Here is a 13,012-nt window from a genome sequence, read left to right on the forward strand (position 1 = left end):
ATATAAGTTGTTTGCACTTGACTTCTAATTGACACAAATTATATATATATATACAGTATATATATACGTATGTATATACAGGTGAAACTCGAATAATTAGAATATTGCATCTAGATAGTACAGCACATTTGAGAGCACTAAACAACAATTGTTACATCAATTATTATTGATGTAAGCCAAGGTCTCCAGACCAGCATATAAAATATTTTACACACAAATTATATATATATATACAGTATATATATACGTATGTATATACAGGTGAAACTCGAATAATTAGAATATTGCATCTAGATAGTACAGCACATTTGAGAGCACTAAACAACAATTGTTACATCAATTATTATTGATGTAAGCCAAGGTCTCCAGACCAGCATATAAAATATTTTAACATTGCAGTAGTACTAAAAAAAAACAAGCACAGTCCTACACATATAACATCACTTAATAAAGAACTATATAATATTAGATCACCCAAACCCTTTGAATATGTGTATTCACCTCCATTCTTTTTATGCCTCCCACTCCTCTTCCCCCATAGTACGAAGCATCTACAGTTGGCCATTTCTTTTTGGGAAGACCATCTTCCTCTTCATCCTGTCCAGAAGGATACAAAAAAGGAATAAGGAATGTTGCAAATAAAACGCTGAACGCTTTGTAAACATTGATTAATACAGCCGTAGTATATGTAAACTCCAACAGTGAGCTTATCCTGTTTGCTCCCTTGTTAAATACCACTGAAAAGTGTTTTGATACACCTATTCAGACAAAAATTACCTGTTAATCCCACCACAATCCTGTGAACTTCCTGTGCCCTTTGTCTGTGCTGACTGTTATCAGTTATATTTTTCCCACCTGTCTTGTGAACTACAGAATAAAAGAGGTGGGGGTGTTCTGCCATTGACATTGTATGGTGAGTAAGCTTTGTCACCCTAGAACTGGAAGCATGTTATTGACAGGAAACGAATGCAGCCACCATACCTGAGGCCTGGTTCACACCTGGGCGTTACGAGAACGATTTGTGCGTTCATGTTTGCGATCATCATGCGTGTATGGAATGTACACAAACGTGAAACACGGTTGTGGTGTCAATAATTTCTAATGGCATTCCAAATGCGGCCGGCAAATCTCAGTTTTCTGCCGCACAAATGCAGGAGAAAAAAATGAGTCCTGTGTGTTGCAAAAAAAGGTGCAGGAGCCTTTTTGCCGCATTTGCCACACGGATCTGACCCCATTGAAATCAATAGGGTCGCACGGCGAATGCGGTGTGCAGGTGCACACAAATGCGTGTTCCCGAGATGCGCATCCCGGGAATATGCAGATGTGAACCGGGCCTTAGGATTGGTAAGTCGCAATGTAATACATTTTGGTTCTTGGGCTAAGATATGCTATAACAACACAATTAAAGTACCTTTGCTATTATAATTTATCTTGTTAGGCTGAACTCTGCACCTGGGTGTAAATTTCCCCTGTGGTAATGAACAGAATGCAGTATATAAATATACTGCGCACTATACACTACGCATAAATATACTACGCACACGGGACTACTATAGTCCCTATTTATAATGGATGCTGGATACTGCTCTCCATTACATGACCTATCAAAGTTACATGACTGCTTTCTTCCTCCTCCTGTCCTTACTTGTAATTAAATGGTAGAGGGTTATCTCATTGCTAGCAAGCATTATCGCCATTACCATCATCATAATCATCATCAAGTCTTCCATTCGTATGCAGTAGTTAATATTTGCATGCTTAAAGAAGAATTCAGGGCATATTAAAAAGTAGCTCATTTTGGTTTAGGTTCTAAAAAAAGAAAGCTATACTCACCCGATCCTCGGTCCAGCAGCGGTGACCGCTCACCTCTATTTCCCTTCGCTACGGCTGTAGAATGTGCCTCAGTACTCTAATTTCCAATGCAAATGAATGGATTTGATGACCTCACAGGTCCCTAGACTTCTGGAGCCCGGAAAAAAAGAAACTGTGGGGTCTAGGACTGAGAATTGGGTGACCCCCCCCCAAAAAAAATTATATATACAGGTGAAACTCGAATAATTAGAATATCGTGCAAAGTTCATTTATTTCACTAATGCAACTTAAAAGGTGAAACTAATATATGAGATAGACTCATTACATGCAAAGCAAGATAATTCAAGCCGTGATTTGTCATAATTGTGATGATTATGGCTTACAGCTCATGAAAACCCCAAGAACCCCAAATCCACAACCTCAAAAAAGTAGATTATTACATGCAAACAATAAAACAAGGATTGTACATAGAACAATATCGGACCTCTGAAAAGTACAAGCAGGCATATGTACTCAGTACTTGGTTTGGGCCCCTTTTGCAGCACTTACTGCAATTACTTTTGCACGATATTCTAATTATTCGAGTTTCACCTGTATATATTTTTTTAATGTATTTTATTTTTCTTTACTCTAGAACAAAACAAGCACTTAACCCATTGCAGGGATAGCCCTACTTTTAAATTTAACTAATCCAACAAAATATACAAAAAAAACAGGATGTTGTTAAGCTTAGCAAAGATTGAACGCAGGCAGGGCTCTCTGTTAGGATCACCTCTCCTGGTACACAGACCTTATTCTTTATTTATTGGTTGTACTCACTCCAACCTGGCTTAGAATCTTGTGACAACGTGAGAGCAGTGTATTATTGGCTATGATAGGAAAAATATTTGTCTTATGACTATACAGGAAGAAGCTTTGTCTTTGTCTTTGCTGCCTATAGGCAAAGGTTTAGTGTGCCTAAAGCTGGTCATACACCTATAGATTATCTGCAGATGTCCTATGGTCAGATGGAAAAAGTGCAACAGATTCCTCCATCAAAACAGTTTAGTATAGATGGAGGAATCTGCTGCACATTTTCCATCTGACCATAGAAAATCTGCAGATAGTCTATAGGTGTATGGGCAGCTTAAGGGTAAGTCCAGCTCTGGACACGTAGCCTGGGTTGTATGATAGACCCGGATTGCATTGCATTCTCCGATTGGCCACATTGGTCAGCCTGGCTATCAGAGCTATTTATTCCTGAAAACCACTTTGTGCTGATGAAACAGACCGCTCCAGACAGAAGACACAACTGTAAACCTACAAATCACTGAGCTTAAATAAGATACGTTTGAGCTGGTTCACATCCTTTCACAATCCCGGTTCCTCTCCTTAGAATAGTTTGCATGATAAGTCACGGACAAAATAAAATTAAATACTTTAATGTCCTCATGGGTACATTCCATTCCTGTAATAAATAACTTTTGAAGTCCTATTCTGGAAAGAGGTCACTTGTAAACTCCAGCCAAATAATTCTTGCACAATCAGTTTTACTCGTACTGGAAAGCTGTGCTGTGAGAAATATGGAGCAGCAAGGATACACTTTCATATTGTCTGAGTACAGGTTTTATGTAAGTACATTTTACATTGTAACAAGTTTTCATTGTAATGTTTACCTAAAATTAATGCAATATGTTAACATTCTTGCTGGCATTTTACAGCTGTCTCTCTCTACTGGCTATGTGTATATCAGTGTATATCAGAACCTTTGCTGTGCAGCTACTGAGATATTATGAATTGCCCATAGAAGAGCCTCTTTATTAAAGATCAGAATTATTATATCACTGGAGGTGAGGTTGCCCACCCCTGCCTTAGAAGATCTCTAATTCTCAAAATATCTCACCATATTATCTTTTTTTTTTTTACACTTTTCTGAATTTAGTAAACACGTGGCTTTCTGGTGATCCTGTGAGCAACACACATCCTGGCCAAGGATAACAACGCTCACTCCCTGTACAGTACTGATCAAGCCCTTATTGTGAATGGAGCCTTAGCTATGTAAAAAAATGGGATTGTAAACAGTAACACGAAACGCACTAACGGGGTTTTTCACAAAGCTGCCAAAGGCAACTGAGTCAATAACCGAGCCGTAGTGAAGTGAGCCGAACAACATTCGGCAATTCACTATGGCTAAGTATGGCTGATTTCAGCAGCTCATCGGATGAAATCAGCCGTACATTGGCTGCCTTCGGCTGCACTTCGGTCAGCCGAACATGCTCTGCATGTTCGGCTGAGCCGAAGTGTAGAAGGACTTCGACTCAGCCGATCCAACATCTGCATCGGCTAAGCCAAAGCTCTGGGGCCGAACAGCAGTGAGTGAATAGATGAATGCCGCCGAGCGGCATTTGGCTCAGCTATTCTGCTCAGTCGAGCCAAAGCATATACCTTCAGCTCGGCTGAGTCACTCGGCCGCCTTCGGGAGCTGTACGGGCTATAGTGAATAGCCCATACAGCAGCCCTTTGGTTCGACTGAACCGAAGGGCTCCAGCGGCCGTAGCTAGCCGAAAGATCAGCCGGAGCTACGGATGTGAATAACTAGCTAGCTTTGTGAATAACCCTCTATATGTTCTATGATATGGCATGTTTTGTCTCTACGCCACAAAATGTCAGATATTTAACAGAATACATAACGATAACCATACAATTACACCTAGCCATGACAGATCTGGTTTTAAATAAAACGAATCCATAAATATAAATCATCCAAACAAACAACAAACATTAGTCTATGGCACGGGTACACAAAGCCAAAGCGGCTTTAAGGGGCCATGCATGGTACATGAAGTTTAATTAACCCAGAAATGCACCTAATAGGGAGGCCCATTGTATTTAATATAGGGGAGTATTCAATCATTGTTTAACTGAACAGCCAGGTTTTTTTGTGGGTGGATTGGCCCTTTCACCTCCATTATTCCATTTGCTTTCACTGCACATGAAAGACGGATATTCTCCACTGTTTCTTTCTGTGTGTTTTCTTCATTCCTGATGTTTCCAATCTCTCTCCTCTCTTCCAGGCATAGACATAAGATCTCACAACAGGAAATGCCACGAGTCAGGAGCGCTTCCTCACAAACCCAAGTCATGGATAGAGATTCAGTACCTGCCAGGCAGGGAGGGAGCTGTGATAATAAGCTCACCATCCCTTTTTAATGTTTACGAACATTGACCGGGAACCATAACTGTGCTCATTAGAAGGCAAAATAAACACATTGCTGTTCCAGCACACACCTCATAATTCTGTCAAGGGTCAGAGGATGGTCAGCATTTATTTCAGTGGAGGTACATCAGGAAAGTCAATAAGCTGCTGACTGTTGGCTTGCTGGAGGCTTCTGAGAGCAACTCACCTAGATCTGCTGGTGTTCCTCCAGATGACGAGTAGGATCTATAGTTTTATACTGAAATCCTTTGTTATTTCTTCAGCCTTACCATAAAAGTAATTTTGTGTTGTAGAATTGACTAGACATGTAAGCTGCAGAAAAAATGGGTTCGGTTCAGATATTTTGTGATTTCGGAATTCGGAACCAAAATTCAATTCGATTCGGGTTTCAGATTCTGCCGAAATCCCGATTTTCGTCAGTTTCGGATGAGTTTATGAATATTCGTTCCGAATAACACAGAAAACCATATACAGATATTAATACTGAAGCTGAATCTCCTAGACCCGTATGGCATTCGGGATTTTAATTTCCGAATAGCATTTGGTAGCTCCCGAATGCTATTCGGGTCTGTGAGCCATATACATATACTACTAAAGCTGAGGCTCCCAGACCCGAATGGCATTCGGGACCGGGAGCTCTCGAATGCAATTCGGAAATTCGAATCCCATTCGGGTCTGGGAGCCTCAGCTTTAGTAATATATGTATATGGCTCACAGACCCAAATGGCATTCGGGAGCTACCAAATGCTATTCGGAAATTCGTATCCCGAATGCCATTCAGGTCTAGGAGCCTCAGATTTAGTATTAGATGTATATACTGTATATGGTTCCCATGTTGCTGTAACAAAAATTTGTGTTCAGACCCATTCGGAATCCCAACCGAAAACACATCTGATTGGCTAGGAAAGTCAAATGTCTGATTCAGTTTAGTTTTTAAGCAAAATTCGGACAGGATCTGGAATTTGGAAAAGGAAATTTGGATTCGGACACATTTGGATGCATTGGTATTTGGAAATTCGGATTTCTAAAAATTAATCCGAATTTTGATTCGGAACAAAACGAATCGCACATGTCTAGAATTGACTCACATTTATTATTGCAGGCTGTCGTTTCCCTCTGCTCCCACTGGGTATATTCTTGGTGCATAACCTGCAGCCCAAAAGCCACATGTGGACCATTGGTGTTTGACGTGCGGCCCTTGGGCACAAGCAGTCAGTAGTGGGAGCACTGATTTGTAAAGGGGCCTTTAACAGTTGCGTGTAACATGTCCCCAGTCTCTGACTGTCTCTTACAGCATCACTTCAGTCAACCTCTCCTGGACAGCCCACTAGATACCTTATCTGTATGTTGTCCCTAAAGGGATTTCCTGTGGGTGTTTCAACTTCCTACCAAAACATACCCCTAGGTTAATTGGCTTCCTGACAAATTATTCATAAATCTGTATTGGTATAAGAAAACTCAATGTTACTGTGGTTTTACCAGAATGGCAATATTGGTAATCTTGTGGTATGTAGGCCCAGAGAGGGGTCCCAACATTTCAATTAGGGGGCATCACTAACCAATTAACAACATCCAATCAGCTGTTTTCTTCTCATTCACACCAAATATGAGCTACGCTGTTGTACGAAAAAGCCCTGTATACGTATGTTGCAATATATTGCCATTCATCGTTTATTACACCCCAGTGACATACATAGGGTGGATGGAACACTCTGCCCTGGGTTGCCTTAGGACTGCACACACTGCCAGGTGCACATTGCTATGTTGCCCACGGCTCCACAGGACCACCCCCAGCAGCCCTGTCATATCTTTGATACGGGCTGTAATATTCTGTGGTAGCACACAGCCATGGTAATCTCTCCTAAACTCCTCTTTGACTTGGATGTGTCACTTGACATAGCCAAGGTGAAGCTTAGGAGAGTTTCTGCTGGAAAAAGAGAGGTGGGATTTTTTGGAGGGGAAAGGGAGGGGGGGGGGTTGTTGAGAGGGGGTTGCTGATGGGTGGGTGGTTGCTAATAGGGGGAGAGGAGATTTTTGATGGGGATAGGGGTTGAGAGGGCATTCTTGCTTGGTGGGGGTAAAGGCAGGAGAAATCTTTTGTTATCACAATTGCTCATTTATTGCCCACCCATTGTTACAATTGCTGTTCTTTGTCTGCATATACTCACAATTGCCTGTTTTTTGCCTCCATATAGTCACTATTGGCTATTTTATGCCACAATATTGCCATAATTGCCCATTTGTTGCCTGCATATTGTGATGTCTATGCACCTGTTAAATATTGTTACATATTGTCACAATTGCCTGTGTATTCTAATGTATGTGTTGCCTGCATATTGTAACATATGACTGATTGTTGCTTGCGTATTGTATTTGAGGCCCATGTATTGTCAGGATAGACACTTTTGTGCTTAAGTATCATGAAGTCAACACTGTTGGATCATATTGCTATAATTTGGTCCCCTGTAGGCTTGTCACTATCAGAGCACACCATTATTACTGTCATGTTTTTCCACGGCTCACTACATGCACCAGTATTAAACCCTTGAATTTTGTTTTATTTAGCACGCCTTTATTATTCTCATGTTCCTCCATGGTACACTACATGCATCGCTAATAAAACCTTGAATTGTATTTTATTTTCTTAACCAACATAATAATATATAAAGCATTCAGATAAAGAAAATCTGTATTTTCTCCAATTTCATTTAATTTAAAGCAGTGTTAAACTATCAGATTTTTTTCAGTAATAAATCAAGATGAAATAAATATACATTGTCCAGCAAAGTGTTTCATGAAATTTTTGCCCAAGCAATTACAGTCATAATTTTTCAGAACAGCTCCAACTTTCTCAGCTCTGCTTCCCTGAACTTCCTATTGAGTACAAGGTCACAAGGGAGAGCACAGTCTAGAGCAGCTGTCTATCTACTAGCATGGAGAAGGGAGGACGGAGGAAAGGGGAGCCGCTTGCCTTGCTGGGTCTGTGTGTTTGTGGAGACTCACACAGCTTACTAACACACACAAGGTTGGCTCCATAGGACCCTGCTTGGGCAAAGAGCCACCCTAAAACAAGATTCTGGGGCCAGTTCTCAATGGCCAGATTTCTGCCGGAAACTAAAACTTTGAAATCACCAAGAAGCAGCATCCATTGTACGTGATTTAATCAGCTTTTTAACTAACTTAAAACATTTTGACTTTAATATAACTTTAAAGGAGAACTATGAGGTGAGTGATTCCCACTCATCCTCATAGTTAGAGCCAACCTGTGACAGAGAAGCTGTCACAGGTCGGCTCTATTGATCGGGAAGTGAGCGAACACATACCGTCACTCACTCACTTTCCGATCATCTCCCTAACTGGTCACTGTCAGTCACCGCTCCCCGCAGGGATTAACCCCCCTCTCCGATCCTCCAGTGCTGAGTGGAGGATGGAAAGGGGAGGGGGCGGGCACAGCCAGCAGAGCCAGCTGTCACTGACACAGCTGGGTGGATCCAGACAGTATTGTCGGGATCCGTCCCGGCTGCGGTGCTCTCGGTATATCGCGGGCAACAGCCCGCGATATACTGAGCTTTGGGTCACGGGAGGAAGTTAATACATGTCCTCCCATGACCCTAAAGAGAGCTATGGGGAAAAACGCTTACCCCATAGTTCTCTTTTAATGATTACTACTAAATATAATTTTGATGTATAGTGAAGCATTGAGAGGTGTGTTTAAAAATAATTTACCCCTGGTGGCAACCATGCTCGGTATGTCCCTGTCGCACCTCAATACACATGTGCAGTGCCCCTGTACTATAGTGCACCACAAAGCACAGGTGCACATGCTCTGTCTGTAGGGGGCGGTGCACTGTAAAAGGACCTCTTTTTTTTTTTGCATTACAATACACTGACAGCCCAAAGAATGCATGCCCCATTCTGACACTGCCAGGTAAAGCATACAATATAACCGTTCCCACACATTAAACATGCATATATGCAGAAAAGTCGAAGTGGAATGTTATTGTACATTCCACCCCGTGTGTGTTCTGTGTGTCAATACATATACATGATTACAGAAAGGAGAAGCAGGAAGGAATAGCTCTGACCCCCCTGCTGCTTTCTTGGAACCATTGTGCACATTCACCGATTTAAAGCAACCCGAGGACAGATACCGTTCAATGCAACCTGAAAAAATTGCAGAAGTCTGCACAATGCAAAAAATGTCAGATCTTCGTGGTGTTTTTCAACACATACCATCTGAACACTAATGAATTATAAGCTTTCCACGGCCTTCCCTTTTCCATGAAGCGTTGGCCTCATCTGGTTCTAATCTGTAAACCCCACTCTATTTTCCTCTCAGTAATGAGAAGTGGAAAACTGACTTTAATTTTTTTTTTTATTTCTTCCTCAGTCATAACTGGCAGAACGTTTACGCCGAGAAAACACTAAACAATCAGGCAGCAAAAAGTTTTCAAATTACTTTCTAAAGCTGGTCATGCACCAGCAGAATGCCCTGAGAAAAAAAATGGTTTTCCAAACAATCAATCATTTTTCCAATGGTTAATGGAGTCAAATCAATGATCGCTTATCGACCGTAGGGATGGAAAAATAAAGGAACGACTAGGATGGAAATTGTTTTCTCCAACAAATGAAATTCTAACAGTGCATGTGGTTTTCATTCAGGAAACTACATTCATTTTATAATCGAATGTTAAAGCAGAACTCTGGGGGATTTTGTTTAACCCTTGCAGCGGGGCTACCCCTGCAGTGCAGGGGTTAAGTACTTGTTTTTGTCTTGATTAAAACACCCTCGGAGCTGGCTTGCTCTTAGACCGGTCCTTTCCATCTCTATCCTCCCCAGCTGTAACGATGGTAAGTCCTCATTATTATTATTATTATACAGGATTTATATAGCGCCAACAGTTTGCACAGCGCTTTACAATATAAGGAAGACATTACAATCACAATACAATTCAAGACAGGATGGTAAGGAGGGCCCTGCCCCTGAGGGCTTACAATCTAAACGAGAGGGGCAAGTGATACATGAGGAGGTAGCTGTGTGGGAATGAATCCAATACACTGTGTATAGAACATGATGACTCACAGGACCTTAGACTGCTGCAGCTGAAGGGGAGTGGGGCTGCAGGGACCTGTCTCAGAGCAAGCCATCTCGGAGGATCGGGTGAGTATAACTGTTATTTTTGAACTTAGACAAAAATGAGCACTTAACCCTTGCAGTGCAGGGGTAGCCCCACTGCAAGGATTAAGAAAACATTTCCCCAGAGTTCTTCTTTAAAGGCTAAGGGCCGGTTCCCACCACCTCCAGTACGTTCTGGGACGGTTAGTGGCTGGAACACACTGGATTGCATAGTGGAAGCCTCCTTGCGTTCTAGGGCTGGAGGGGTGGCGGTGTCTTCAAGTCAATGGCACCGCAGATATGCCAGCAGTGCAATTGCCCGCACCAGAATGCGTGGCACAGCAATGCCCGCGTTCCAGTCCCCTGCGATTGCAAAAATTGGTGCAAGCATTATCCAGTGTCAACATCAATTCCAAGACTGGAATACTGGAGCACAGATCACACAATCATGTAAATCCTGTTGCCTTTGCAGAAGTCCAGAGTTTCTTGGCTCAAAGTGCAGGTTGTCTCATACAGATCACCCCCCTGCTCCTGCTTTTTTATTTGTTGACTTGCCAGAAATTTCAGCTGGACAAACCCCAGTAGAATATTGTTATAAAAGATTATAATTTTCGGAAGGTTCGTTTAATTCTCTAATGGCTAATGGGGTTAATGTTTGACCAGAGTGATAGAAAAAATTGAAGGAGCAGGATGGAAATTTTTTCAGAACAAATTAAATTTTAACAGTAAATGTGGTTTTTATCTTGGGAAACTCCATTCATTCCAAAATCGAATGTTAACATCAAGCGAAATTTTGACTGACAATAGTCTAGTCTTTGATGGCATTATCCAATAGTCTAATGAGATTTTTCATATGGACATTCATACAAAAATCGACCAGTGTATGGCCAGCTTTACAACAGTCCCAGGAGAATCTCTGGGGAAAGGGAGACTCAGGAAATGCTTTCTCCTATCTGCAGCGAACCGATGACATCATTCTCCCAGATTGCTACGTTATAGCTACGTGACTGGAGCTAAGTAACTTCACGGTATAGCTTTTTTTAAATTATACTCTTGTTCTGTTTTGTGGCCTGTCAGGAATATATATTTTGATCCAGACTCATAAAGTTATTAATAGGTTCACCGTAAAATCTGCGACTGGCACACACGTGTCCAGAGGTGGCGAGACAAAGCAAAAATTATATGAAAAAATAGAAATTAAGTTGTAGGTTCTGTACTTTGATGTTGCGTCCTCCCTTCACCCTGATGCCCTGGGACCCAGGCCAAGACTACCATATGCTAAATACATTATATTGTTAGCTGGGTTGGACTGTTCCCAATAGCAAGTAATTGCTTCCCCAATATCATAGTGGTCTCGGGGTCTCTGCTGTCTGTATAGCTAGTCACAAGAGCATGCTTCCCTGTCTCCTAAATAGTTCTTAAAAATATATAACAAACACAGTAACAATGTTCCAATCTCTATCTAAATGTTATGGTCAACATATGGGTCAATTATAGAATTGGTATGGTAACTTAAAGGAACAAGCCACACACCAAGGTGACTGAGAAAGGTGATTGGTTTCCTAAGAGTATCAGGCTTACCTAATGAATCCTTACAAACCAAGTTTATAAGATTTGTATCAGAATTCAACAAAGGCTCTCTTGGCCTAATTAACTAAATTATGAACAGGGATGAGTTTAGGGTTTGGATTGACCATGAGTTCAACCCGAGCTGATCACAGTTTGCTGAACTGGCGAACTAAATGGCCAGTTTGCCCGTCTGCCCACCTGAGCCACCGATTGCTGCAGCCAGAACTCATCCATTTACCGCCATCATACCTTCGCTAAATGAAGCTTCCAATTGCCCGCCAGTCAGATTGTTTTAAATGCCAGGTGACATCATTGACTAAATATGGCCAAGACCTCCAAAGCTCCAAAGGGATTTGTATTTCTATACTAATGCATATATGCACTGGGAACGGAGTGTGGTATGGAAACTCCAACCTTAATGCGGAATCTGTGGGATTCATAAAGGCTGATGCAGACATCTACATTAATTCTGGTGCACTCGCGACAAATGGCGTTTCGTGCCAAAAATTAATGTACTGTACCTGTCAAATTAGTCAGAGGCATGGGGAGCACTGAGGCCAAAGTTTTCAAACCAGAAACTCCATTCTCAGTGCATGTTCAACCCCCGACCGCACAGTGTAATGGGTTGTTATGGTCTACAGGTGACAGCATTCTAGCAACCAGTGATACTATTTAGATGCCAGTGTCCTAGCAACCAGTGACACTGTATAGATGTCAATGTCCTAGCAACCAGTGAAACTGTTCAAATGACAGTATCCTAGCAACCAGTGACACAGTTCAGATGACAGCGCCCTACCAGTTACACATTTAAGCCGACAGCATCCTAGCAATCAGTGACTGGTGAGAGGGAGTAGGTGATGCTTGCAAATATGTCCTGCTTTTTACTACTGACAGGCAGTATGCACACAGCGGCCCCACTCTGCATACTCTGGCCTGTCTCTGAACGCCATCATAGAGTTGGTCTTAAATACCTCCTGTTTCCTTATTCCCAAAGTGGCGGTAATTCTTTTTGAATATATCCTGAATCTGTCACACGTGTGGAAACTAAAAATAGAACTGTTGCAAGACTTTCATGAATTAGGTGCTGGACTTTCTAATGCATCCATACCGCCACAAGAATGACCCAAATAGTTAGATGACTTGCAGCCAGTATGCCTCTTCTGCAAGAAAAAAAAACCTTTTTGCAATCATTTTTGTTTTAATGAAATTACTGCTTTAATCTCCTGCCGTCCGCCTGTTAAGAAAAACGGACGGACGACTCGCATCACGGGCAGCAGTTAACGGCTGTTTCACATACAACCGATCAGCAGCTCTATAGC

At 41.8% G+C, this 13,012-nt stretch overlaps 1 protein-coding gene across 1 annotated transcript in view; it reads right to left on the bottom strand.

Annotated features, from left to right (window-relative positions):
* The window catches only part of ANTXR1 (anthrax toxin receptor 1), a 178,685-nt gene that overhangs the window by 54,855 nt on the left and 110,818 nt on the right, over window positions 1-13,012 (bottom strand). The window contains exon 15 of the mRNA XM_018554410.1: window positions 502-597. Coding sequence (XP_018409912.1) covers window positions 502-597 — 96 coding nt within the window. The remainder of the gene's footprint in view (window positions 1-501; window positions 598-13,012) is intronic.

The sequence above is a fragment of the Nanorana parkeri genome, unplaced genomic scaffold (genome assembly GCF_000935625.1).
Source record: "Nanorana parkeri isolate BGI_ZX_2015 unplaced genomic scaffold, ASM93562v1 scaffold157, whole genome shotgun sequence".
Taxonomy (NCBI): Eukaryota; Metazoa; Chordata; class Amphibia; order Anura; family Dicroglossidae; genus Nanorana; species Nanorana parkeri.